The 24,567-nt window shown below is 41.4% G+C and overlaps 3 protein-coding genes across 10 annotated transcripts; 1 reads left to right on the forward strand and 2 right to left on the reverse strand.

Annotated features, from left to right (window-relative positions):
* Positions 1-925: 925 nt before the first annotated feature.
* LOC115182065 (beta-2-microglobulin) lies at positions 926-5,145 on the forward strand. Its single transcript, XM_029743715.1, has 4 exons — positions 926-1,081; positions 1,397-1,669; positions 2,134-2,170; positions 4,528-5,145. Exons 1-3 carry the CDS (start codon positions 1,018-1,020, stop codon positions 2,145-2,147), a joined length of 351 nt encoding a protein of 116 aa, XP_029599575.1. The 5' UTR covers positions 926-1,017; the 3' UTR covers positions 2,148-2,170; positions 4,528-5,145.
* A 426-nt stretch (positions 5,146-5,571) lies between these two features.
* Positions 5,572-15,140, reverse strand: LOC115182057 (protein FAM111A). 5 transcript variants are annotated; one of them, XM_029743702.1, is made up of 3 exons: positions 14,388-15,140; positions 8,581-8,624; positions 5,572-8,360 (listed from the first exon to the last, which is right to left on the reverse strand). In XM_029743702.1, exons 1-3 carry the CDS (start codon positions 14,485-14,487, stop codon positions 6,522-6,524), a joined length of 1,983 nt encoding a protein of 660 aa, XP_029599562.1. In that variant the 5' UTR covers positions 14,488-15,140; the 3' UTR covers positions 5,572-6,521. The 5 variants fall into 5 exon arrangements, with proteins under 5 accessions (XP_029599562.1, XP_029599565.1, XP_029599563.1 ...); XM_029743705.1 differs by lacking the exon at positions 14,388-15,140 and adding an exon at positions 10,673-11,158; XM_029743703.1 differs by lacking the exon at positions 14,388-15,140 and adding an exon at positions 10,533-11,158.
* Positions 15,141-21,869: 6,729 nt separating this feature from the next.
* On the reverse strand, positions 21,870-23,827 carry LOC115182060 (uncharacterized). 4 transcript variants are annotated; one of them, XM_029743708.1, is made up of 2 exons: positions 22,719-23,827; positions 21,870-22,676 (listed from the first exon to the last, which is right to left on the reverse strand). In XM_029743708.1, exon 1 carries the CDS (start codon positions 23,698-23,700, stop codon positions 22,732-22,734), a length of 969 nt encoding a protein of 322 aa, XP_029599568.1. In that variant the 5' UTR covers positions 23,701-23,827; the 3' UTR covers positions 21,870-22,676; positions 22,719-22,731. The 4 variants fall into 4 exon arrangements, with proteins under 4 accessions (XP_029599568.1, XP_029599569.1, XP_029599571.1 ...); XM_029743709.1 differs by having other exon boundaries at positions 21,870-22,686; XM_029743711.1 differs by having other exon boundaries at positions 21,870-22,666; positions 22,709-23,827.
* Between the last annotated feature and the right edge of the window lie 740 nt (positions 23,828-24,567).

A 24,567-nucleotide genomic window follows, 5' to 3' on the forward strand; every position in this document is an offset into this window, starting at 1 on the left:
CATACTTTATTATGGCTATGCTGTACCTAGCCTTTCACCATACTTTATTATGACAATACTGTATCTAGCCTTTCACCATACTTTATTATGACTATACTGTATCTAGCCTTTCACCATACTTTATTATGACTATACTGTATCTAGCCTTTCACCATACTTTATTATGACTATACTGTATCTAGCCTTTCACCATACTTTATTATGACTATACTGTACATAGCCTTTCACCATACTTTATTATGACTATACTGTACCTAGCCTTTCACCATACTTTATTATGACTATACTATACCTAGCCTTTAACCATACTTTACTATGACAATACTGTACATAGCCTTTCACCATACTTTACTATGGCTATACTGTACCTAGCCTTTCACCATACTTTATTATGACTATACTGTACATAGCCTTTCACCATACTTTATTATGGCTATACTGTACCTAGCCTTTCACCATACTTTATTATGGCTATACTGTACCTAGCCTTTCACCATACTTTATTATGGCTATACTGTACCTAGCCTTTCACCATACTTTATTATGGCTATACTGTACCTAGCCTTTCACCATACTTTACTATGGCTATACTGTACCTAGCCTTTCACCATACTTTATTATGGCTATACTGCCCCTAGCCTTTCACCATACTTTACTATGGCTATACTGTACATAGCCTTTCACCATACTTTACTATGACTATACTGTACATGACGTTGCCTTTCAACATACTTTATCTCAATGCATTATATGTGCAACATTGTAACTAATAAAATGAAGACTGCATCAACTTTGTAACTGACCGCACCAGGCTCCCTAAAGAAGCGGCAAGAGGAGAAGACTGCATAGCAACTGGGAACTAGGATTTTCAATTGGTGCATACATCGAAGAGGGTGCGGCTTTACTACATTGAGTAAAATATATATTTTACTTTCGGTTTCATTCTTCGTTTGCCACTTTTGATTTGGTACAGTTTCATATATTTTTCAGCATTGGAAAGACTTGGAAAAAGAAATCATGAAAACGGTTTTGTCCGTAGTTGCTTTCTGCGTCGTGTTGGTGACCATAAACGCAAAAGAATGTAAGTAATGTATAAGAATTACTTTGTAATTATGATTAGCCAATATTGATGGGATTGTGTTGTGTACGAACTTAATTTGAAAGGCCTCACCCACGACGTTCCTGAAAACAATTATATATTTACTTATATCTTAACTGATATCTTAAGTCGACAGCAAATGTGTACTTTATATGGGTTACATTTCTAAGCAAATGTATATTGAGCAGAGAGATTACTATTTTATTTTTATAGTGAGAATAAGATAATCAACTTCTGTGATACTGCATATGTGTGTGCGGGCGTCTGCCTGACTACCATTCCCTCCTCCCCCTGTAGCTCCCCCCAAGGTGCAGGTGTACAGCCGTAACCCAGGGGAACATGGGAAGGACAACACCCTGATCTGTCACGTGAGTGGCTTCCACCCCCCTGACATCAGCATCCAGCTCCTGAAGAACGGTGTGGAGATCCCCGACGCCAAGCAGACAGACCTGGCCTTCGAACAGGGGTGGCAGTTCCACCTCACCAAGAGTGTTGGATTCACACCAGCCAGCGGAGAGGAGTACACCTGCAGAGTCCGCCACCTGAAGAATCTGAAGACCTACACCTGGGGTGAGTTACTAGTATAGTTAGTAGTTAGAGGAGTACACCTGGGGAGAGTTACTAGTATAGTTAGTAGTTAGAGGAGTACACCTGGGGTGAGTTACTAGTATAGTTAGTAGTTAGAGGAGTACACCTGGGGTGAGTTACTAGTATAGTTAGTAGTTAGAGGAGTACACCTGGGGTGAGTTACTAGTATAGTTAGTAGTTAGTAGTTGAAGTACACCTGCAGAGTCCCTCACCTGAGGTGAAAACACACACGTTGCTAAGTTCTCTTTCAGCATCTGACTTCAGGGTGTGTGTGGGTGGTCTTATAAGTGTGTGTGTGTGTGTGTGTGTGTGTGTGTGTGTGTGTGTGTGTGTGTGTGTGTGTGTGTGTGTGTGTGTGTGTGTGTGTGTGTGTGTGTGTGTGTGTGAGTTAATCATAATATATATAGCCATTGACTAACAGAAACCAACTTTTTTTCCCCCTACAGAACCAGATATGTAAGGCTTCGGTGCTCATCGCTGCAGGTGTGTATGTCTGATCATTTCATTTGTAGAGAAACACTCTATTTAGATGGCAGTTCTTTAGCTTTGGTCACTAACAACTGGTGGTTATTGTTATACTGTATAGAGAAGTGAATAGTGCTGGACAATATGGTAGGGCTGGACGATATGGTAGGGCTGGACAATATGGTAGGGCTGGACAATATGGTAGGGCTGGACAATATGGTAGGGCTGGGCGATATGGTAGGGCTGGGAGATATGGTAGGGCTGGGCGATATGGTAGGGCTGGGAGATATGGTAGGGCTGGGCGATATGGTAGGGCTGGGAGATATGGTAGGGCTGGACAATATGGTAGGGCTGGGTGATATGGTAGGGCTGGACAATATGGTAGGGCTGATGCGATATGGTAGGGCTGGGCGATATGGTAGGGCTGGGAGATATGGTAGGGCTGGACAATATGGTAGGGCTGGACAATATGGTAGGGCTGGGCGATATGGTAGGGCTGGGAGATATGGTAGGGCTGGGAGATATGGTAGGGCTGGACAATATGGTAGTGCTGGACAATATGGTAGGGCTGGGCGATATGGTAGGGCTAGACAATATGGTAGGGCTGGGCGATATGGTAGAGCTGGGCGATATGGTAGGGCTGGACAATATGGTAGGGCTGGACAATATGGTAGGGCTGGGCGATATGGTAGGGCTGGACAATATGGTAGGGCTGGACGATATGGTAGGGCTGGACAATATGGTAGGGCTGGGCGATATGGTAGAGCTGGGCGATATGGTAGGGCTGGACAATATGGTAGGGCTGGGCGATATGGTAGGGCTGGGAGATATGGTAGGGCTGGACAATATGGTAGGGCTGGGAGATATGGTAGGGCTGGTAGATATGGTAGGGCTGGACAATATGGTAGGGCTGGACAATATGGTAGGGCTGGGCGATATGGTAGGGCTGGACAATATGGTAGGGCTGGACAATATGGTAGGGCTGGACAATATGGTAGAGCTGGGCGATATGGTAGAGCTGGGCGATATGGTAGGGCTGGACGATATGGTAGGGCTGGGCGATATGGTAGGGCTGGGAGATATGGTAAGGCTGGGAGATATGGTAGGGCTGGACAATATGGTAGGGCTGGGAGATATGGTAAGGCTGGGAGATATGGTAGAGCTGGACAATATGGTTGGGCTGGGAGATATGGTAAGGCTGGGAGATATGGTAGGGCTGGACAATATGGTAGGGCTGGGAGATATGGTAAGGCTGGGAGATATGGTAGAGCTGGACAATATGGTAGGGCTGGGCGATATGGTAGGGCTGGGCGATATTTAACAATAAATCAAATGATCCATGTTACATTGTTGACAGCACATTGTTTAAAGTTGTGCACTTTAAATGTAGCCTACAGCTCTGAGGACAAAGTAATTGTCTTATCTTCAAGCTAATGTTTCTCTCATGGGCTATCGAGTTGCATTTTACATGAACAGGTGTTTTACTATCATAGCATTTAGCCCTCTGGTCAGCCCTGACAATGGTATGCTGTCTTCCCCACTTCAAATAACGGTTAGCCTACAGCACCAACGGAGGGTCCACAACACTGACACAGGTCAACACAAAACGTTTTTTGAAACAGAATCAGTTCTATGACTTCTTTCACTGTTGATGTTAGCCTAGGCTACTGTTAGCCAAACACTGTTGCTGTTAGCCTAGGCTACTGTTAGCCAAACACTGTTGCTGTTAGCCTAGGCTACTGTTAGCCAAACACTGTTGTTGTTAGCCTAGGCTACTGTTAGCCAAACACTGTTGCTGTTAGCCTAGGCTACTGTTAGCCAAACACTGTTGCTGTTAGCCTAGGCTACTGTTAGCCTAACACTGTTGTTGTTAGCCTAGGCTACTATTAGCCAAACACTGTTGCTGTTAGCCTAGGCTACTGTTAGCCAAACACGGTTGCTGTTAGCCTAAGCTACTGTTAGCCAAACACTGTTGCTGTTAGCGTAGGCTACTGTTAGCCAAACACTGTTGTTGTTAGCCTAGGCTACTGTTAGCCAAACACTGTCGATGTTAGCCTAGGCTACGCTTAGCCAAAAACTGTTGATGTTAGCCTAGGCTACTGTTAGCCACACTGTTGCTGTTAGCCTAGGTTACTGCGGAATAGCATGTAATTTAACAAACCTAACATTGAAATACCTTTATAGAAGGTAAAGTAAAAACCCAAACTGGTCCATGCATCAATACCGGTATATAGTCAAATATGGTATATCGCCCAGCCCTAGTACTGCATACTGTGTAATATATAAGCTTTAATGTAGTAAGCATGAACCATTGTGGAAATGAAACGTGGATGAGATGAATGACCTCTTGTTGATGTTGTTGTTGACAACCACAGAATACACCAGCCTCCGAGAATCTCCACTCCAGATGCTGTGGATATTCCTGGGAATCATCTTCACAACACTATCCTATCAAAACTAATCTTCACAACACTGTCCTGTCAAAACACTGCAGGTGAAATCTGTAATGACTCTCTGCACATTGTGACTTATCATTGACATTGAACTTAAATTGTATTTTATTTGAACAGGGCTTGATTTGTGTGGTATTTAATGTAAGTAATGAAGCTCGTATCTGTGTGATTGTAAATCTGCACCAGAGGAAAACACCCTAATTGCAGACAGGCTTGTAATGTATCAACCTAAACAGTAGGACCTGGGCTATGTAATGTGTTTATACAGTAGGACCTGGGTTATGTAATGTATCAACCTATACAGTAGGACCTGGGTTATGTAATGTATCAACCTATACAGTAGGCCTAGGCTATGTGGGCTTTTCTCTTAGCTATGATCTGGAAATAAGTACAACTGATCAACAATCAAGATGTGATTGATGAGAAGAAATGTAGAACTTTAATCTGTTTTTAAATAGTGTAGATTATAAAGTGCTTTCTCTTTTGGTTTTTAAAATCACATCACCAAAATAAATAAAGTCTGACCTTTGAACTACCAGTTACTTCCTGTTCTATTCTTGTCTAAAGAAAGCTACATGATATTTGTATGCAGTATATGTCATAGTATTCTGCTAATTTATCACTTTACTGAAACTTGATTATGTAAAAGTCATGTACCACTGTCTCACCTTGTACTGTTTAGAGCAGACCATCCAATCTAATGTTGAAGAGCGGGTTGCCTCCTCTGCTGTAGTTGAGGGCTAAATCACCATGGAGATATTTCTATATAAATCACAAGCTCTACAGCCAGGACATTAGATCAAATGCAGGATGACAATATTACTGTCGACTCTAAATGGATTAATGTTATTTCTCCTCAAGTTCCATGGTCTCTGCCGGTTAAATGATCAAACACACCATTGTGTGGTCACAGTCATGTGATCAGACACACCATTGTTTGGTCCACTTGCAATAAGAAGCAATAAGCAAGCTGTAATTGTCACATTTATTGATTAGTCTGTCACTAGTTTTATGCATGGTTGTTTTCATTTCATGAGTTATAACAATTTCAACATGATACAGTATTCCAATGTAATAACAGTTACCACATTGTATCCATGATTAACTTTAACAAGCTACATTGTCAAAACCAAGAAAGCAGAATGATGGATCCATGAAGTAATATAATAATATACCATTTAGCAGACGCTTTTATCCAAAGAGACTTACAGTCGCACTGCATAAAATATTGTTTTGTAAGTATGGGTGGTCCCAGGAATCTAACCATCCTCTACCAACTGAGCTACAAAGGACCTGAAGTCACTGGGAAGTCACCGTCTCAGAAGAGTACAAAAGTAGTGAGCCATGACTCTATTCCACATGATATTTTGAGACACGTTAAAGCAAAGGCAAGTGATCAAAATGTAGAACAAAATAAAACAATATTTAGATTGCAACAATCTGATCTAGGTAGATGTCTTAATCTATTAAATGTTTATCTTAGCAGGGAAGGCCCACTGAGACCAAAGTCTCTTTTTCAAAGGAAACCATGCTTCACAGAAATGCAGTGTACTTCATAAGGAACCAGTGATGAGAATTACAGAAAACAAAGGTGCATGAGAGATAAAACAATACAAATGATTAAAAAAACATGTACCTTTGACCTAGGACAAGTAATCTATCAATGCCCAAAAGGCACTAGTGGAATGGTTGAACATAAATACTGACATTACAGTATTTGCAGCCTACCTCTCAATTTTAATCGACATTGTTGTGTTGTTCCCAGGACAACCACTGGGTGGCATTGTGTTGTTCCCAGGACAACCACTGGGAGGCATTGTTGTATTGTTCCCAGGACAACCACTGGGAGGCATTGTTGTATTGTTCCCAGGACAACCACTGGGTGCATTGTATTAGCTGTATTTGCAACAATCTACCTACGACATATCCATAGGCTCATCACCATTGAAAAGAGCCTCAAACAGGAAGCGGTTTTTCTGTGCCTCTTCCTGAACTCTTGTCAAAACTGCCTGATTGTTGTCCTCCTTCAAACGGATGACAAAGTTCTGTAATATGGTGAACAGAGGGAGGGCGTACTCTAACACACTCTGTGTGCTCTGAGTGCGCTTATCCTCATAGTTAAAGCCACCAGTATGCATGCCAAACACTCGACCAAGGTCATCGAAGACTGGAGAGCCAGAAGATCCATGGAAGAAGGAGGTGTTATAGGTCACAAAGTCGTCCTTGTTCTCCTGCATCACCTCCTCGTAGCGCTTTTTGTTTTCTTCAACGGCATCATTTATTGTGAAGATTGCATGCCCATTTTCCCGTTTATATTTATTCGCAGCCTCCTCTCTTATTTCACTGCCAATGATGGAGATGGGTTCTATTTGTTTCACTAGTCCACCTGGGTGTCCAATGAGGCAGGCCCCACCGCATGCTGGAACTGGGCCATATTCACGGAGGAGACCAGGAGGGACCTTTTTCTGTTTCTTGTTTTTCGGAGGTTCCATCTCCAGTATGGCATAGTCCATGTAATGTTTTCCCTGAAGTCCATATTGAAAGTCGATCAGCAGGGTTTTGGCTTTGATCACGTTCACATCGGATCCATTTGGATTTTCATAGTTGAACTTCACAGATACATCAACTAACAACTGCATGTTCTTTCTTAAAGTTTCACCAAACAAATGTGCATTTGTTAGGATGTAGTTATCAAACAGCACGAAGCCTGTCCCCTGAACACCCTGAACACCCTGAACAATCACCTGACAAACGGAGGCACCAAGTTCAATCAATTTCTTCACTCTGTGAACCTCCGAGAACTTCTGTCTGATTTTCCCGAATTCCTGCTTCATCAGATCCAACTCTTCAGGAAGTGTCCTCTTTTGGCTGTCCTCCCTCCTACTTTCCATCTGCTTCACCAGATCATCAAACTGGTTGCGAAGGATCGTCAATATTTCACCATGGTCTGGCATGGGATTGCTTTTCCGTTTCTGCTTTCTTCTCGAAGAGGACTCCCCTACATCTGATGTTTCAGTTGTTAGCGTTGATGGAGTCATCTGTGTTCTATCTCCTTCAGAGTCAGGGCTTGGGTCGAACAGAGATGTTTGTGTGGTGTCTCCTTCAGAGTTTACAATGGTTTTTATGGTGGAGTCAGATGTTTCCATCTTGGTTTCCTTTTCCTCCTTATGTTTTGTCAGACAGATTTCAAAGTTTCTACCATTAAGTTTTTTTGCTATTTGCCCCATTGAAACCTTGCTCCCTGTTAATCGCTCAGAGAGCTGACATTTCTGTTCAAACACAATGTTTGAGAAGCAACCATCATTTCGTAGAGCCTTCTTCACTTCCTTCTTCTGTTTTGCATAGATACATAGAGGTCCATAGGACTGAAGGTGTTTGTTTCTAAGTATTGGTTTTGATTTGGTGTTTTTCCCTCCTGTTGTCTCAATAGAGAAAGTGACATAATTGTCTGTTTCCTCATCCGTGTCCCCTGCAGTTTCATCTGTGGCAAATGTGACCATCTCAATAGTGAGAAGGTCATCCTCTTTGATCAGCCAACATGGAAAGTGCTTCACTATGTACCCCTTACAACAGTTGATGACAATGTCTTTCCCTTTCAGTGTCTTGTCCATTTGGTTTAACTCCATAAATGTGTCATTAGTTTCAAGTGCTCTCAATATTGTTCCAGGTTTGTTGCAGGTGATTTCCTCTTTGGTTATTTTATGAGTTGGGCAACTGAAGGAGAACGAGTGACAGTGTTCCGTTTCTGGATAAATCTGTAAAAGAAAATCGAACATCAATATTCTCATGTTACTGGTGTTACTGAAATGGTAAGCATAAAGTATTCTGAGATACTCTGCAGTATATTTTCATCATATTGAGAAACAGTATAAATATATACAGACAAGATCACTCTGTCCTTGATTGCTGATAATGCTTTTATTATGTGACCCATCAAAGTCATGCTTAAATTAAAACTAAAATAACTTGACTTACATTGCTCTTAAGCGGCTCAGACTTCACCATGGCTGCCATTGGACCTGTGAAATGATTCAACATTATTAAGTCTATTGTGGTTGATAAAAGGGTAATTCCATCAATAGTGCATTTTAGGTAATTTGGTTTAAAACAACTATTTATGTCACCTAATTGTAACATTGTCATAAAGAGCACGTTCAACTTCATAAAGAAACATGTTTTCCCATCTCAAGAGGTTAAAGGTAGACTCAGTGAAATGATGTAGCAACGAGCAGCTGACTAGGTTTCCCCTTTCCCCTTCCCCAGCTCACCGGCTTTTACACTATAACTATTAGATTTTTCATGTTTCTTTTGAAACATTTTTTGATAAAGGAATAGTTTCACCATATTAAAATGAGAGTTCAGTTCACGTACCTAACAGGGTTTGATCTTGAAACGAGGGACAAATGTTACTTCATCACTAATGACGTTATATAATAAAACATCTTAAAAAATGACTGTCAAAGCAACAAAGTAACTAGGCTTTACAATGATGGTCAAAACGTGGCGTAATGTTGTGGGTTAAAACGTGGCGTAATGTTGTGGGTTAAAACGTGGCGTAATGTTGTGGGTTAAAACGTGGCGTAATTTTGTGGGTTAAAACGTGGCGTAATGTTGTGGGTTAAAACGTGGCGTAATGTTGTGGGTTAAAACGTGGCGTAATGTTGTGGGTTAAAACGTGGCGTAATGTTGTGGGTTAAAACGTGGCGTAATGTTGTGGGTTAAAACGTGGCGTAATGTTGTGGGTTAAAATCATCCTAGAAATAGAAAGAACAGAAGGATGCAATATTGATGCACATTTCTACTTAAAATATTAAAAGGGCAAAAGGCACTCTACTTGTGAGAACGACCGAGAACAGGTAGACGGAAGAAGAACAGGGAAGAAGACGGCCCAGAGAGGGCTTTCAATAAAGACCCAAACACAAGATAAACCAGTAGCTTCTCTCTTTGGCTTGTAAAATAGACACCCCACCGGTGGTTCACAAGAACAAGTCAGATCCAATGGTACTCAATGACCAGCTAAGCTTTGGTTAAATGAATCTAGAAAAATCAGTTGTGATAGTGCTATGGCAACCACGTCTAAACCAGAGACTGTTGGTGATCACTGCATATATAGGGTACTGTATAAATGCCCTACCCTCAACTTCTGGAAAGGTCCTGTCTAAACCAGATGGTAGTAAATTAATAAAGCAACTGTCTTTTTGGTCAGGCTATAGAAGGTAATGGAGAGAGATATAAGTATAATAACAATTAGAAAATTACCTTGTTTTACATTTTACAATTTAGTTGAGTAGACAGTCATATGTGAAAATGCCAAATGATTAGTGAAATGTGAACCAAACAGTCTCTTATGATGACATGATTGATAAGCTTGTGTTATTACCTCCCTACTAGTACGTACAACAGGTGTGTTCAAAAGACAGTGGTCAATTATTGAAAGGTTTTTGATTGATAAACTTGTGTTATTATCATAAATTCAATCTGGAGTGCCAGAGTGCGCGCTGGGCGTTCGTAAATTCAGAGCTTTGTCAGATTATCCGGTCGTAAATTCAGAGTTTTGTCAGATTATCCGGTCATAACTTCAGAGTTTTGTCAGATTATCCGGTCGTAAATTCAGAGTTTTGTCAGATTATCCGGTCATAAATTCAGAGTTTTGTCAGATTATCCGGTCATAAATTCAGAGTTTTGTCAGATTATCCGGTCGTAAATTCAGAGTTTTGTCAGATTATCCGGTCATAAATTCAGAGCGTTTTGCTCTCAGAGGGTTCAGAGATCTCACTGGATGCTCTGGCCGTGGAGTAGGGTTGATCCGAGCGTTCTGGCTTCACAATGGCAATCAAGCACTCAAGCTAACATGCTAACGTTGGCTAGCTTGCTAGCTACTTCCAGACACACATGAGAGAACACCTCACACTGATCATTTTACTCACCCTAGCAGAGCTGGTTAGGCTGTTTTCATGTTGTCCAGAGCGGTGGTGACTAACTGTGCTGCTGGTGTAACCAACTTCACATAACCCCCCCAGAAGAAAGGCACATGGACAACCACACTTCAGGTTGACTTGGTTTTTATCTGCAGTAAAAGATATCAAACAGTGACGACAGGCATTGACAGGACAGTAACAGCCACACGTTCACTGGTTAGGTTTTCCAAAGACACTACTGTGTTATACAGTTTAAAAAACAGTTGTTTATATACAGAGGAAGGAGACACCAACCAGTTCTCAGAATATCTCTCTCAGACTGAGGAGCAGGCAGACCAACTTCCCAAATAGGGGAGAAGTACTCAAAACCCACTAGTTGTACATTCAAAGAAAATAAAACAAAAATGGTACGTCCGAAGACCTCTCGTATTGCCAACCTTACTACAATGGCAGCAAATAATTCTTATGAATTCAACAACACATAATGAAAGGAAACTATTTATATCACACCTTTTCCTGAAGTGAATGGTTTCACCCACCACTCTACCCGCGAACAGCCGGGTTCTTTCTTTGACATTTAAATTGCGCGCGAAGTTGACGGAAACTCAACGTTTTCATTTTGTCAGATTGGCAAAAATGTAATCACGCGCGCTTTTTTTTGCCGCCTTTTATTGACACCGGCCATATTCACCTTTCTTAAATTCATCCGTTACGCTTCGAACACACCGACTGTGTTTTGCGTTTCGATACACCAGAAGTACATTCATTTCCAATGGAACGCTGCGTTTGCCTTGCAGCATTGAGTTGCAGAGGCAGTTGTTGCACGTTCTGTGTGGTCAAATTGTATGTGTAGACTTGACAGAAAGTAGCAAAATGTGAATGTTGAATTTTTGTTGCACACATATCCAGTAAAAATAAAAGTGGGATTACGTAATAAAAACAGTTTGACTGGAGAATTTCTTTACATTTTTCATTTATTTGCCAAGTATATTATTTATTAGTTGACATCCACAAAGTAATTTTGAGAGCCTATAATATAATTTCCCTCCTAAATGCAGCTTTGGCGCAAAATGCATAATAGTCAAGATAGCAGAGTCGGCTCTTTCAACAATGAGACCAACGTTGAGGAAGGTGGTCTTGATCGCGCTGTTGGGCCGGGACCAGCCCCGCCGAAAGCGCAGGTCTGTGTGGGTCCAGAGATGGTTAAAGTCCCGAAAGCAGGCAGGGGAGTTCCACCGTCTCATTCAAGAGCTTCGACTGTTTGGAGAGGAATTCCCAAGTTACTTTCGTCTGGACCGAAGCCAGTTCGATCACCTGCTCCAGATGGTTGGAGCCAGGATCGCCCGGATGGATACCAACTACCGGGAGTCCATCAGCCCAGTTGAACGCCTGGCGATTTGTCTCCGTTAAGATACATTCTAGTACATTTTTAAAGCCTTTGATACCATAATTGATTGATATTTGATACATTGTTTTTATGTGCAACCTAGCTAGCTAAAGAAAATTGGGATGCCTTCTGCTCTGATGAAGGTAGGCTAGTCTTCTCCAGGACCCATTGTTGTGGGTCACATTAACTAGCCACATCTAGCACATGCTCACTACTAAACTGACCTGGTGTAACAGTGTAGGTTCCATCCCTCTCTTCGCCCCAACCCAGGCTTGAACCAGGGACCCTTGCACGCATCAACAACTGACACCCCACGCAGCATCGTTACCCATCGCGCCACAAGAGCCACGGCCCTTGCAACGCAAGGGGAAACCCTACTTCAAGTCTCAGAGCGAGTGACGTCACTGATTGAAACGCTATTAGCGCGCACCACCGCTAACTAACTAGCCATTTCACATCGATTACACTGGCAATCCTACTATCGTGGACACTTGTCTCCAAGCAGCATTTTTTTGTGTTTATGTCCCTGTAGCTGTCAGCAGTTGTGTCAAAAAGACAAGGTTTTGAGGATACTGCGAAAATGATTCTCTCCATGTGTCCAACCGCATGCTACCATCTGCAAAAGATACCTGCATCAGTATTGTTGCCTAGCTGCGCAAAATGTTATGCAGCAGTGATGCATGACACAGTCGGTGTGTTCGAAGCGTTATTCTGCGCTCTGACACACTCGGATGAGAGCGCTCTGAAATCGGAGTAGATAGCCAGAGTGAATTTACAAACGCACCGTTAATGTGACATTCAAGGGCTCTATTTTAACAAACCTAATGCAATGGTAAATCTCAGCGGTAGTGTTTGGGTTCGGGAGTGTGTCCTTAATATTTGTTTATATTTTCACAACCTGAAAGGGCTGGGTTTTCACTATAGTGCTGGGTTTTATTAATGAATAAAAACAAGTTATCGGTGTGTCAGAATGTGCTCCATGGCTAAATATGTGGTTGCTTCAAGTTGTGTATTTCCGGTCTTTAATGTATTGCGTTGTCATCCAACTCCAATTCAAATGTTAGTCCTTTATAGCCTAGTTTGTTAAATAGCCTGCTCATAAACTCAGCAAAAAAAGAAACTTCCCTTTTTCAGGACCCTGTCTTTCAAAGATAATTCGTAAAAATCCAAATAACTTCACAGATCTTCATTGTAAAGGGTTTAAACACTGTTTCCATGCGTGTTAAATAAACCATATACATATAAGACACTAACAGTTTACAGACGGTAGGCTCCATGGCTAAATATGTGGTTGCTTCAAGTTGTGTATTTACGGTTTTTAATGTCATCAACTCCAATTCAAACATTAGTCCGTTAAAGCCTAGTTTGTTGTTGGCGGGTCCATGTGTGGGTGTAACATGAGTTGAGTCAGTGAAAGTAATCTGTAGTGGGCTTGTGATGTGTACTTCTTCCTCCCAGAGGGAGCTGGCGATCAATATCACGCTACTCGGGACCAGATCTGTTTTTTGCTTTGCTCTTAGGAACAGGGCGCCATTTAAAGGAGTGATTTACTGGGGGAGCTGGAAATGTGAAGGAGAACCAGTTGAAGGGGAAGATTCCCACCTCGTCGTTTGTTGCGATGTAGGCAGGATGAGACAGAAGAGTCACTAGCTCTATTCGGACACGATTCATTTTACTATATTTACATTTTTAGTCATTTAGCAGACGCTCTTATCCAGAGCAACTTACAGTAGTGAATGCATACATTTAATACAATTTCATACATTATTTTTCTGTGCTGGCCCCCCGTGGGAATCGAACCTACAACCCTGGTGTCGCAAACACCATGCTCTACCAACTGAGCTACAGGGAAGGCTACTGACGGGCTATTTTGAAAATATGATTATATTAAATGTATGCACAATTATTTATGAGAATATTTATTTGTAGATTACAATTTTAATGGTTTGGCATTATAATAAGTAGTGTGAAAATATATTTAGAAATTTCCATGGATAACATTGGCACAATGTTTTCTGTTAGAGAGTGGAGAGGAGGAAGACTGGATAGGAAGGAGAGGAGGAAGAGAGAGAGGAGGAAAGGTAAAGATATGATTACAGAGCCTGACAATTTATTATTCCAAACAATGTTTTTGAAATAAAATACAAAAAATGAGGCAAGCAATGGGAATCTGTTAACCAAAGTATTTTAATCTAATAGTGTACTATTTATTATTAAAGATTGGAGAGGAAGGAGAAGGAAAAATGAAGGGAGTAAAAAGAGTGAAGCGAGGAGATTGTAGAAGATGGTGGACATTTGAAGAGAAGGAAAGGAAGAAAGAGCAGTTAGATGAGTGGAGAAAAGAGGAGATTTGGAGCGGAAGAAAAAGTTCAGAGAGTAAAAGAAGAGCCGACAGAGGAGGAGGTACAATGGCTCTTTCCAAGAAACGGAATCAATGATATATGGACAGCAGCAAGAAATAGGTTCACTGTTCCTACCATCAAGGCCATGCTTATTGTGAAGACGAACTTCATCCTCCCCTGCCAGGAGTTCATGGAGAAGCTGGCCAAAGACAGAGCAATCCTGAAGAAGATACATTCTTCTGAGAAATATACAGATTAGGTTGGTATAAGTTATATTATGTAGTTACCAATCTCATCAGCATCTTATTTCTTTATTATGTTGTTAAGTATTTCACATATACTATTGCCTGTTTTTTCAATTTTGCTCATGTTCTCTTCTGCTCTTATTCTACCCAGACTACCAGGACCACTGAATGGCTGTTCAGATTGGACAGTTCTTGTCTTGTCTGTAGTGTTTCTGTAATACAGTGTGCCTGTTAGACTAAATACATGAAACCTGAATTGTCCCCCTTTTTTTATTTCATAGAATATAACATTGGATATTTTAATGATATATTGACCGCCGAACTGGAAATGTCCCCGGTTTTAATTTCAGAAATCTGGTCACCTTAGCCAAAAGGCCAGGATCCACTCTCCAAAAATGTCACTCCTACTGGACCAGATTCTTCTTCAACATGTCCGTTGATGCAAGGCTCGGGTTCCGAGCTCTTCACTATCCCTTCCACTTCACTTAACTCGTCCTCACTCACGTCCATTTCCCCTTACAGCCCTCGACATTCTGTTTCTACTTGACACCAGACAGTTTTTTATTTAAAACCTCTTGGGGATCCCGTCCCGCTTTGACAACAGCCAGTGAAATAGCAGAGTGTCAAATTCAAAACAACAAAAATCTCATAATTCAAATTTCTCACACATACAAGTATTATACACCATTTTAAAGATAAGATTCTCCTTAATCCAACCACAGTGTCCGATTTCAAAAAGGCTTTACGGCGAAAGCAAAACATTAGATTATGTTAGGACACCATCTAAACAAGAAAAGCCACACAGCCATTTTCCAAGCAAGGAGATGCGTCACAAAAACCAGAAATACAGCTAAAATTAATCACTAACCTTTGATGATCTTCATCAGATGGCACTCATAGGACTTCATGTTACACAATACATGTATGTTTTGCTCGATAAAGTTCATATTTATATCCAAAAACCCCCCTTTACATTGGCGCGTAATGTTCAGAAATGTTTTGCCTCCAAAACTTCCGATGAATGAGCACAATGAGCACACATATTACAGAAATACTCATCATAAACTTTGATAAGATACAAGTGTTATGCACAGAATTATAGATACACTTCTCTTAATGCAACCGCTGTGTCAGATTTCAAATAAGCTTCACGGCGAAAGCACAATTTGCAATAATCTGAGTACTGCGCTCAGACAACAACAACAAGCCAAACAGAAACCCGCCATCTTGGAGTCAATAAAACTAAGAAATAGTATTATAAATATTCACTTACCTTTGATGATCTTCATCAGAATGCACTTCCAGGAATCCCCGCTCCATAATAAATGTTCGATAAAGTTTATCTTTATGACCAAATACCTCCGTTTTGTTCGCGCGTTAGCTTCACTTTCCAAATGTACAAGGCGCATGCTTACTAAGTCTAGACGAAAAGTAAAGAAAGTTATACTACGATGTATAGAATCAATCTTTAGGTTGTTTTTAACATAAATCTTCAATAAAATTCCAACCGGACAAATGCGTTCTCTTTAGGAATGAAGATGAACTCAGCTCGCTCCCAAGGCCGCGCCCGTGACTGAACTCATGCCTTATCCTGGGACTCCAGGTTGCCACAGCTCTTATTTGCTCCATATTAACAGTAAAAGCATGAAACAAGGTTCTAAAGACTGTTGACATCTAGTGGAAGCCTTAGGAAGTGCAACATGACCCCACAGACACTGTAGTTTGGATAGGCAATGGTTTGAAAAACCACTCACAGACATCATTCAAACCGTTTTAGAAACTTCAGAGTGTTTTCTATCCAAATCTACTAATAATATGCATATCCTACCTTCTGGGCCCGAGTAGCAGGCAGTTTAATTTGGGTACGTTTTTCATCCGGCCGTGAAAATACTGCACCTTATCCCGAAGAGGTTTTAACTAGGCAAGTCAGTTAAGAACTGCATTTGTTCTTGCCTAGTTAAATAAAGTTAAAAGAAAATGTAAATCTTATTTCCAATGATGGTTAACTGCCTTGATTAGAGGCAGAACGACAGACTTTTACCTTGTCAGTTCGGGGATTCGACCCAGCAACCTTTCAGTTACTGGCCCAACGTTTTGATCCCTTGCCTACCTGCCGCCCCTGGTCTGTTTTCTGTTGGGATGGTCTGTGTTCTGTTGGAGATGGTCTGTGTTCTGTTGGAGATGGTCTGTGTTCTGTTGGAGATGGTCTGTGTTCTGTTGAGGATGGTCTGTGTTCTGTTGGGGATGGTCTGTGTTCTGTTGGAGATGGTCTGTGTTCTGTTGGAGATGGTCTGTGTTCTGTTGAGGATGGTCTGTGTTCTGTTGGGATGGTCGCTGTGTTCTGTTGGGGATGGTCTGTGTTCTGTTGGGGATGGTCTGTGTTCTGTTGGGGATGGTCTGTGTTCTGTTGGAGATGGTCTGTGTTCTGTTGGAGATGGTCTGTGTTCTGTTGGAGATGGTCTGTGTTCTGTTGAGGATGGTCTGTGTTCTGTTGGGATGGTCGCTGTGTTCTGTTGGGGATGGTCTGTGTTCTGTTGGGGATGGTCTGTGTTCTGTTGGATATGGTCTGTGTTCTGTTGGAGATGGTCTGTGTTCTGTTGGGGATGGTCTGTGTTCTGTTGGAGATGTTCTGTTGGGGATGGTCTGTGTTCTGTTGGGGATGAGATGGTCTGTGTTCTGTTGGAGATGGTCTGTGTTCTGTTGGAGATGGTCTGTGTTCTGTTGGGGATGGTCTGTGTTCTGTTGGGGATGGTCTGTGTTCTGTTGGGGATGGTCTGTGCTGTGATTAGTGAATCTGAAGACCAGGAGGGGAGACCAGGCTCCACAGAACACCAGGGGCTGTATGTATTAAACCTCTCAGAGTAGGGCTGATCTAGGATCAGTTTTATTGATTATATGGACAGATCCTAGATCAGCACTCCTACTCTGAGACTCTTTGTGGATAAGGGCCCAGGTCCCCCCCCGTTCTGTAATCTTATTCATTGTGATCTTAAATGCAAAACTGATCCTAAATCAGCACTCCTTCTCTGAGACGCTTTATGACATCTGTCACGGATCCCTCCGGAACCTTCATTACGCACACCTGTCCCCTATTCCCACTGAGTAGTACTTGTATAAGTGCACCCTTTGTTACAATGTCTGTTGGTGCTGTGAGTACCTGTGCTGTGTGTTTTGGGCTTTCGTGCCATTGTGGACTGCGCAGGGGATTGCGGGTCTCGTCCCGTGTGTTTATCATCGTGTGCGTGTGTTATTTATTCGAGGTACTCCTCGCTCTTTTGTTTGGGTTTCAACCCTGTGTTTTTGTATAGTGTTTGTTTGGTCTTCGTCCCCGTGCCTTTACACGGCACGCCGTAATTTGGGTACAATAAAAAAAAACGTAGGCATTCCTGTGCCTGTCTCCTGAATCATTCATACCAACGTGACAACATCTCTATTGGCTGGCCTAGCTAGCCTTCCTCCTAGACTTTGATTGTTGCTTTCATGATATGGTTATTTATATTGATTTATTTATTTTCAATTCTAGTTGATCTTTTATTTCATGTACTTTGAGATTTTTTTTGTGTAATGTAAAGCGCTTTTGCAAATGTAACACAATTATTATTATTTTGACGTAGCATATTTCTAGCGAGGTAACTTACAGATTACAACTCCCCACTAACTATCGGATATCACCATTTTATCATGAAGTAACTTACAGATTACAACTCCCCACTAACTATCGGATATCACCATTTTATCATGAAGTAATTTACAGATTACAACTCCCCACTAACTATCGGATATCACCATTTTATCATGAAGTAATTTACAGATTACAACTCCCCACTAACTATCGGATATCACCATTTTATCATGAAGTAACTTACAGATTACAACTCCCCACTAACTACCGGATATCACCTTCTTCTCATGAAGTAACTTACAGATTACAACTCCCCACTAACTACCGGATATCACCATCTTCTCATGAAGTAATTTACAGATTACAACTCCCCACTAACTACCGGATATCACCATCTTCTCATGAAGTAATTTACAGATTACAACTCCCCACTAACTATCGGATATCACCATTTTATCATGAAGTAACTTACAGATTACAACTCCCCACTAACTACCGGATATCACCATCTTCTCATGAAGTAACTTACAGATTACAACTCCCCACTAACTACCGGATATCACCTTCTTCTCATGAAGTAACTTACAGATTACAACTCCCCACTAACTACCGGATATCACCATCTTCTCATGAAGTAATTTACAGATTACAACTCCCCACTAACTACCGGATATCACCATCTTCTCATGAAGTAATTTACAGATTACAACTCCCCACTAACTACCGGATATCACCATCTTCTCATGAAGTAATTTACAGATTACAACTCCCCACTAACTACTGGATATCACCATCTTCTCATGTTTCATGTTTCTCTCCTGAAATATGTTGGATAGATATTCCTTAAACATATAACTATAATACATGGACATAGTATAAAGTATGAAAGGGCTTATTTTTATCATTCATCATATGTGTATATGTTTTGTTATACTTTAATTGTGTACTAGATCGTATGGGTTGAAGTGTTTATTGTGGACTAGATCATATGGGTTGAAGTGTTTATTGTGTACTAGATCATATGGGTTGAAGTGTTTATTGTGTACTAGATCATATGGGTTGAAGTGTTTATTGTGTACTAGATCATATGGGGAAACATGTTTTTTTTCTCAGACGTACAGTGTATGTGGAAAGTATTCAGACCCCTTAACTTTTTACATATTTTGTTACATTACAGCCTTATTCTAAAACAGATTCAATTGTTTTTTCCCTCATCAATCTACACACAATAGTACACCTGGTGTGAGTTACTAGTATAGTTAGTAGTTAGAGGAGTACACCTGGGGTGAGTTACTAGTATAGTTAGTAGTTAGAGGAGTACACCTGGGGTGAGTTACTAGTATAGTTAGTAGTTAGAGGAGTACACCTGGGGTGAGTTACTAGTATAGTTAGAGGAGTACACCTGGGGTGAGTTACTAGTATAGTTAGTAGTTAGAGGAGTACACCTGGGGTGAGTTACTAGTATAGTTAGTAGTTAGAGGAGTACACCTGGGGTGAGTTACTAGTATAGTTAGTAGTTAGAGGAGTACACCTGGGGTGAGTTACTAGTATAGTTAGTAGTTAGAGGAGTACACCTTGGGTGAGTTACTAGTATAGTTAGTAGTTACATGAGTACGCCTGGGGTGAGTTACTAGTATAGTTAGTAGTTAGAGGAGTACGCCTGGGGTGAGTTACTAGTATAGTTAGTAGTTAGATGAGTACGCCTGGGGTGAGTTACTAGTATAGTTAGTAGTTAGAGGAGTACACCTGGGGTGAGTTACTAGTATAGTTAGTAGTTAGAGGAGTACACCTGGGGTGAGTTACTAGTATAGTTAGTAGTTAGATGAGTACACCTGGGGTGAGTTACTAGTATAGTTAGTAGTTAGATGAGTACGCCTGGGGTGAGTTACTAGTATAGTTAGTAGTTAGATGAGTACGCCTGGGGTGAGTTACTAGTATAGTTAGTAGTTAGAGGAGTACACCTGGGGTGAGTTACTAGTATAGTTAGTAGTTAGAGGAGTACACCTGGGGTGAGTTACTAGTATAGTTAGAAATGACCTGTGAAATGATTCCAATATCAAATCCAATTTATTGGTCACATACACGTGTTCAGCAGATGTTATTGTGAGTGAAGTGAAATGCTTGTGCTACTAACTCCGACAGTGCAGTAATATCTAACAAGTAATATCTAATAGTTTCACAACATATACCCAAAAAACACGTAAATCTAAGAACCGGAGCCGCCTCCTCTGTTGGAGGATCCGCGGGATGAGAAGGTTATGTGTACTGTACCAGAGCCGCCATAGACAATAGTTACCCACCCTACCCTCCCTTTTTTGGGGGGGGGGGGTTGTTGTTGTTGTTTTGTTTAGGTGCATTCGGAGTCCGCACCTTTGGGGGGGGGGTACTGTCACGTCCTGACCGTAGATGTTATTTTCTATGGTAGAGTAGGTCAGGGCGTGACGGGGGTTTTCTAGTTTAGTTTTTCTATCTTGTCACGTTCTAGTTTTGTATTTCTATGTTGGGTTTTGTTTGGGATGATCTCCAATTAGAGGCAGCTGGTCCTTGTTGTCTCTAATTGGAGATCATACTTAAGTAGGGGTTTTTTCTACCTGGGTTTGTGGGAGATTGTTTTTGAGTTTGTGTAAGTTGCGCGTCACGGTTTGTTGTTTTCGTTCTTTAGTTTATGTGTATGTATTGCATAGTTTCACAGTGAAAATAAAATGTGGAACGACACACACGCTGCACTTTGGTCCGCTCCTTCCTACGACAGCCGTGACAACTAATTTAATTTGACTGTGTAACTTTGCTCTCTCGCTCTCCTCGCTGAGCCCGGCCGGGTGGGCATTTCCCCTTTATATCCAGAATGTGGGCATGTAGAGTATCTGGCGAGTAAAGTAATGCTTGTAGTGATGACATAGGGATCTAACAACAACAGAGATACTGCATTCAAAACAACTGGGAATTCTGAAATCGCCGACTTCCAGAGTCAGTGCATTCAAGATAACTAAGAACTCTGGAAATAAAGAAACTGACTGGCAAAATCGTTTTGAACGGTCATCCAGCTCTGAATTAAAAGTCGGAAACTCTGGCATCTTTCTAAAGCTCCGACTTCCTGACCTGAAGATCATTGACGTCATTGTTTTACGTCATTTTCCCCCTGAGTTCCCTGTTGTCTTGAAAGCACCAAAAAAAAACTCTGGTTTATAACAACAACAAGCATGGCGTCGCACAATTACACAAGGAACACAGCATGTGGAAAGTGAAGGGTCTGTTGCAGTCTCTGTCTGCTGAAGAGAATCTTGAAAAGTTCCATGTAATTTTGGAGTGGAAAGAAGATGGTTCCTCAATGGTAGGGAAAAGTGATTACATCGGGTGTTTGTAGTTGGTACCAAATGGGGAAGACAACAGTCCATGTGGATGGCTGGACAGGCTGTATGCCTACGAATTGTTCTCCTCCTTTTTTCAAGTGATATTTTTGTCATCCTAGGCCGCCTGTCATCTATGCATAGTCACTTCACCCCTACCTACAGGTACAAATGACCTCGACTAACCTGTACGCCCACACACTGACTCAGTACCGGTACTCACTGTATATAGCCTCGTTATTGTCATGTTAATGTTACTTTTTATTATTTTAGATGATTTAGTAAATATTTTCTTAACTCTTTCTTGAACTGCACTGTTGGTTAAGGGCTTGTAAGTAAGCGTTTCAAGGTAAGATCTACACACGTTGAATTCGGCGCATGTGACAAATAACGTTTGATTTGATTTCACATCAACTGATTTGTAAAAAAAAAAGATATCTGACTGTGTAAATTCATTGGGTAGGCCTATAGGCTATTCACATTAGTACTATTCCTTATCATTCCTCTTTAGCTCTTGGAGTCCCTGGACATCAATCACATCAACCACCCGAGCCACTGCCTGTTCACACCGCTACCATCCAGAAGGCGAGGTCAGTACAGGTGCATCAAAGCTGGGACCCAGAGACTGAAAAACACGCTTCTATCTCAAAGGCCATCAGACTGTTAAACAGCAATCATTAACTCAGAGGCTACTAGAAGCACAAGCATTTCGCTACACTTGCATAAACATCTGTATGTGACAAATACAGTTTGATTTGAAAAGCTACACTAGGGTTAAAATAGCTTGTTGTCCACTTACTCCAGCTTGCTCTTGCTTGCTGAATGTAAAACACAGAAACCAAAGGAACTGGGGTGTATTCATTACACCGTTTCTGTTGCAAAACTGTTCTTAAAAGGAAGGAAATGGGGAGGGACCTTCCTGAATTTTTCCAATAGAAACTCTGGTTTTACTCTGTGTGCTTCCATTTGGTTATAAACGATCAACTCTTTATGTAATGAATACGCCCCTGGCTAGTAAGGAGAGAGAGAGGCTGTATGGTACTGGTACCCTCTGTATATAGCTCCACATTGATCTGGTACTGGTACTTCCTGTATATAGCTCCACATTGATCTGGTACTGGTACTCCCTGTATATAAGTCTGCCTTCACACTTTTTGCTGAATAATGTAAGAAACTTAATTGTGAAATATATATATATATATATATATATATATATATATATATATATATATATATATATATATATATATATAGATCTGGAGTCTCTAAGACAGTATGAAGTATTCTCTCTGACTGATTAGTTCAACCAGATTTTCCCTGACTTCCCTGAAATGCTCTCGCACCTGTATAATTTGATGATATTTTAAAATGTCATCATGCAATGCCTTTACTATTTCTCGTGGATGAGGCCAAACGTTTGGAGGATATTTGGGAGCATAAAATGATCCACTCAAAAGAGATTGACCAATGTCTTCATCCACAATATCGTACGAGACAGGGCAGCAAACCCGGTGATTTCCCATGGTATATTTTCCAACGATAGTCTTAGATTTAGATTCCTTGTACTTAAGGAGCAGCTGCTCCAGGTTTTTCTGGTAGATTAAGATGGCTGCTAGCGCTTGGTGGCTGTCAGCCCCCTCCTCCAGTCGAGCCAGGTGAATCAGCAACTGGACATGGAAGGCTGCTCCGTTGACCCAGATCTTGAGTGAACGAGTCTTCATGTGGTCATGTAGCATGGAGTTCTTCAGAGTTGTCAGCGCAACACTAAGTCTGCGCTCCACATACACGATGCCGCTCTTCATCTTAGCCTCATTATTTATGTTCATCGTACATCTCTTGAGGGCTTCCTCCATTTCATTGTACACCGTGGACGCCTTCTCTTCTGCAAATACGCGGCGCAGAATGTCTGCGCTGTTCTCTTCTGGGATCAGGTCCTTGATGGAAGCCGTGACTATGTCTATCACTATAGATATGATTAAAGCCCCGAAGCCCGCTGCTTTTGGTATACGGGTGAGTCCTCCTAAGCATGTCACTAGGCTCTTAGTCCAGATTGGTATGTCGCTGACCACTTCCAGTTTTCGTCCATTGTACTGCTTGTTCAGATTATCCAGGGCGTTCGGGGTGAAGAATGTCTGGAAAGTATGGTCAATTCCCAAATCCCAGGGAGTGGTGTTGAAAATATGTGTGACTGCTGTAGATGCAGTGTTCTCTGAGCTTGTTGCTGAGTTTCCCATTGTTTCTAAGTTTCTGAAAAGAGTTTTTAAGAAGTCACCTCTAAATTAGGCTACTGTGGGTTCTTCTTGATGTTGTTAGGAGAATGTGACTGTGGAAGAATGGCTGTTGCTGTCTCTTTATGTTGCTTTTCTAAATGTAATCAAAAGTAAATACATGTACATATGATGTTTGAACAGGGTTGGACTTTGCAGGGTTTTACTGGAAACCCTGTGGGTCAACATGGTGGGGCCATTGACCTCTAAATGCCTGCTTATGTCCGGAAATGTGGCCCCGGTGTGTTTACCGACAGGGTAAACACACACACGCACAAACACACACACACGCACACACACGCGCGCACACACACACACGCACACACACATACCTTTTTTTCGCACTATTGGTTAGAGCCTGTAAGTAAGCATTTCACTGCAAGGTCTACACCTGTTGTCTTCGGCACACGTGTCACGTCCTGACCAGTATTTATGTATTATTTGTTATTGTAGTTTGGTCAGGACGTGGCAGAGGGTATTTGTTTCACATGGTTCTGGTTGTGTGTGTATTAGAGGGGTGTTTGGTTTATGTATTCCGGGGTTTTTTGTATTGTTCTATGTTAGTATAGTTCTATGTTGTGTCTATGTATTGTAGTTCTATGTTTAGTTTATTGGGGTTGGACCTTCAATTGGAAGCAGCTGGTTATCGTTGCTTCTGATTGAAGGTCCTATAATTAGGAGTTTGTTTTCATGGGGGGTTTGTGGGTAGTTGATTTAGCACTACTGTTATTTGTATAGCCTGTTATACTGTCTTCTGTCGTTTCTGTTACTTTTTCCGTGCTCTCTTTATTTAAATAAATTCAAGATGAGCATCCACATTCCTGCTGCGTTTTG

This window comes from Salmo trutta, unplaced genomic scaffold, assembly GCF_901001165.1.
Source record: "Salmo trutta unplaced genomic scaffold, fSalTru1.1, whole genome shotgun sequence".
NCBI lineage: Eukaryota > Metazoa > Chordata > Actinopteri > Salmoniformes > Salmonidae > Salmo > Salmo trutta.

Coding starts and splice junctions, on each gene's coding strand:
- LOC115182065 (XM_029743715.1), top strand. CDS start 1,018: ATGAAAACGGTTTTGTCCGTAGTTGCTTTCTGCGTCGTGTTGGTGACC. Junction 1,082..1,396: donor GACCATAAACGCAAAAGAAT/GTAAGTAATGTA, acceptor CTCCCCCTGTAG/CTCCCCCCAAGGTGCAGGTG.
- LOC115182057 (XM_029743701.1), bottom strand. CDS start 8,769: ATGAAGTTGAACGTGCTCTTTATGACAATGTTACAATTAGGTGACATA. Junction 8,361..8,580: donor CTGAGCCGCTTAAGAGCAAT/GTAAGTCAAGTT, acceptor TTTCTTTTACAG/ATTTATCCAGAAACGGAACA.
- LOC115182060 (XM_029743708.1), bottom strand. CDS start 23,700: ATGGGAAACTCAGCAACAAGCTCAGAGAACACTGCATCTACAGCAGTC.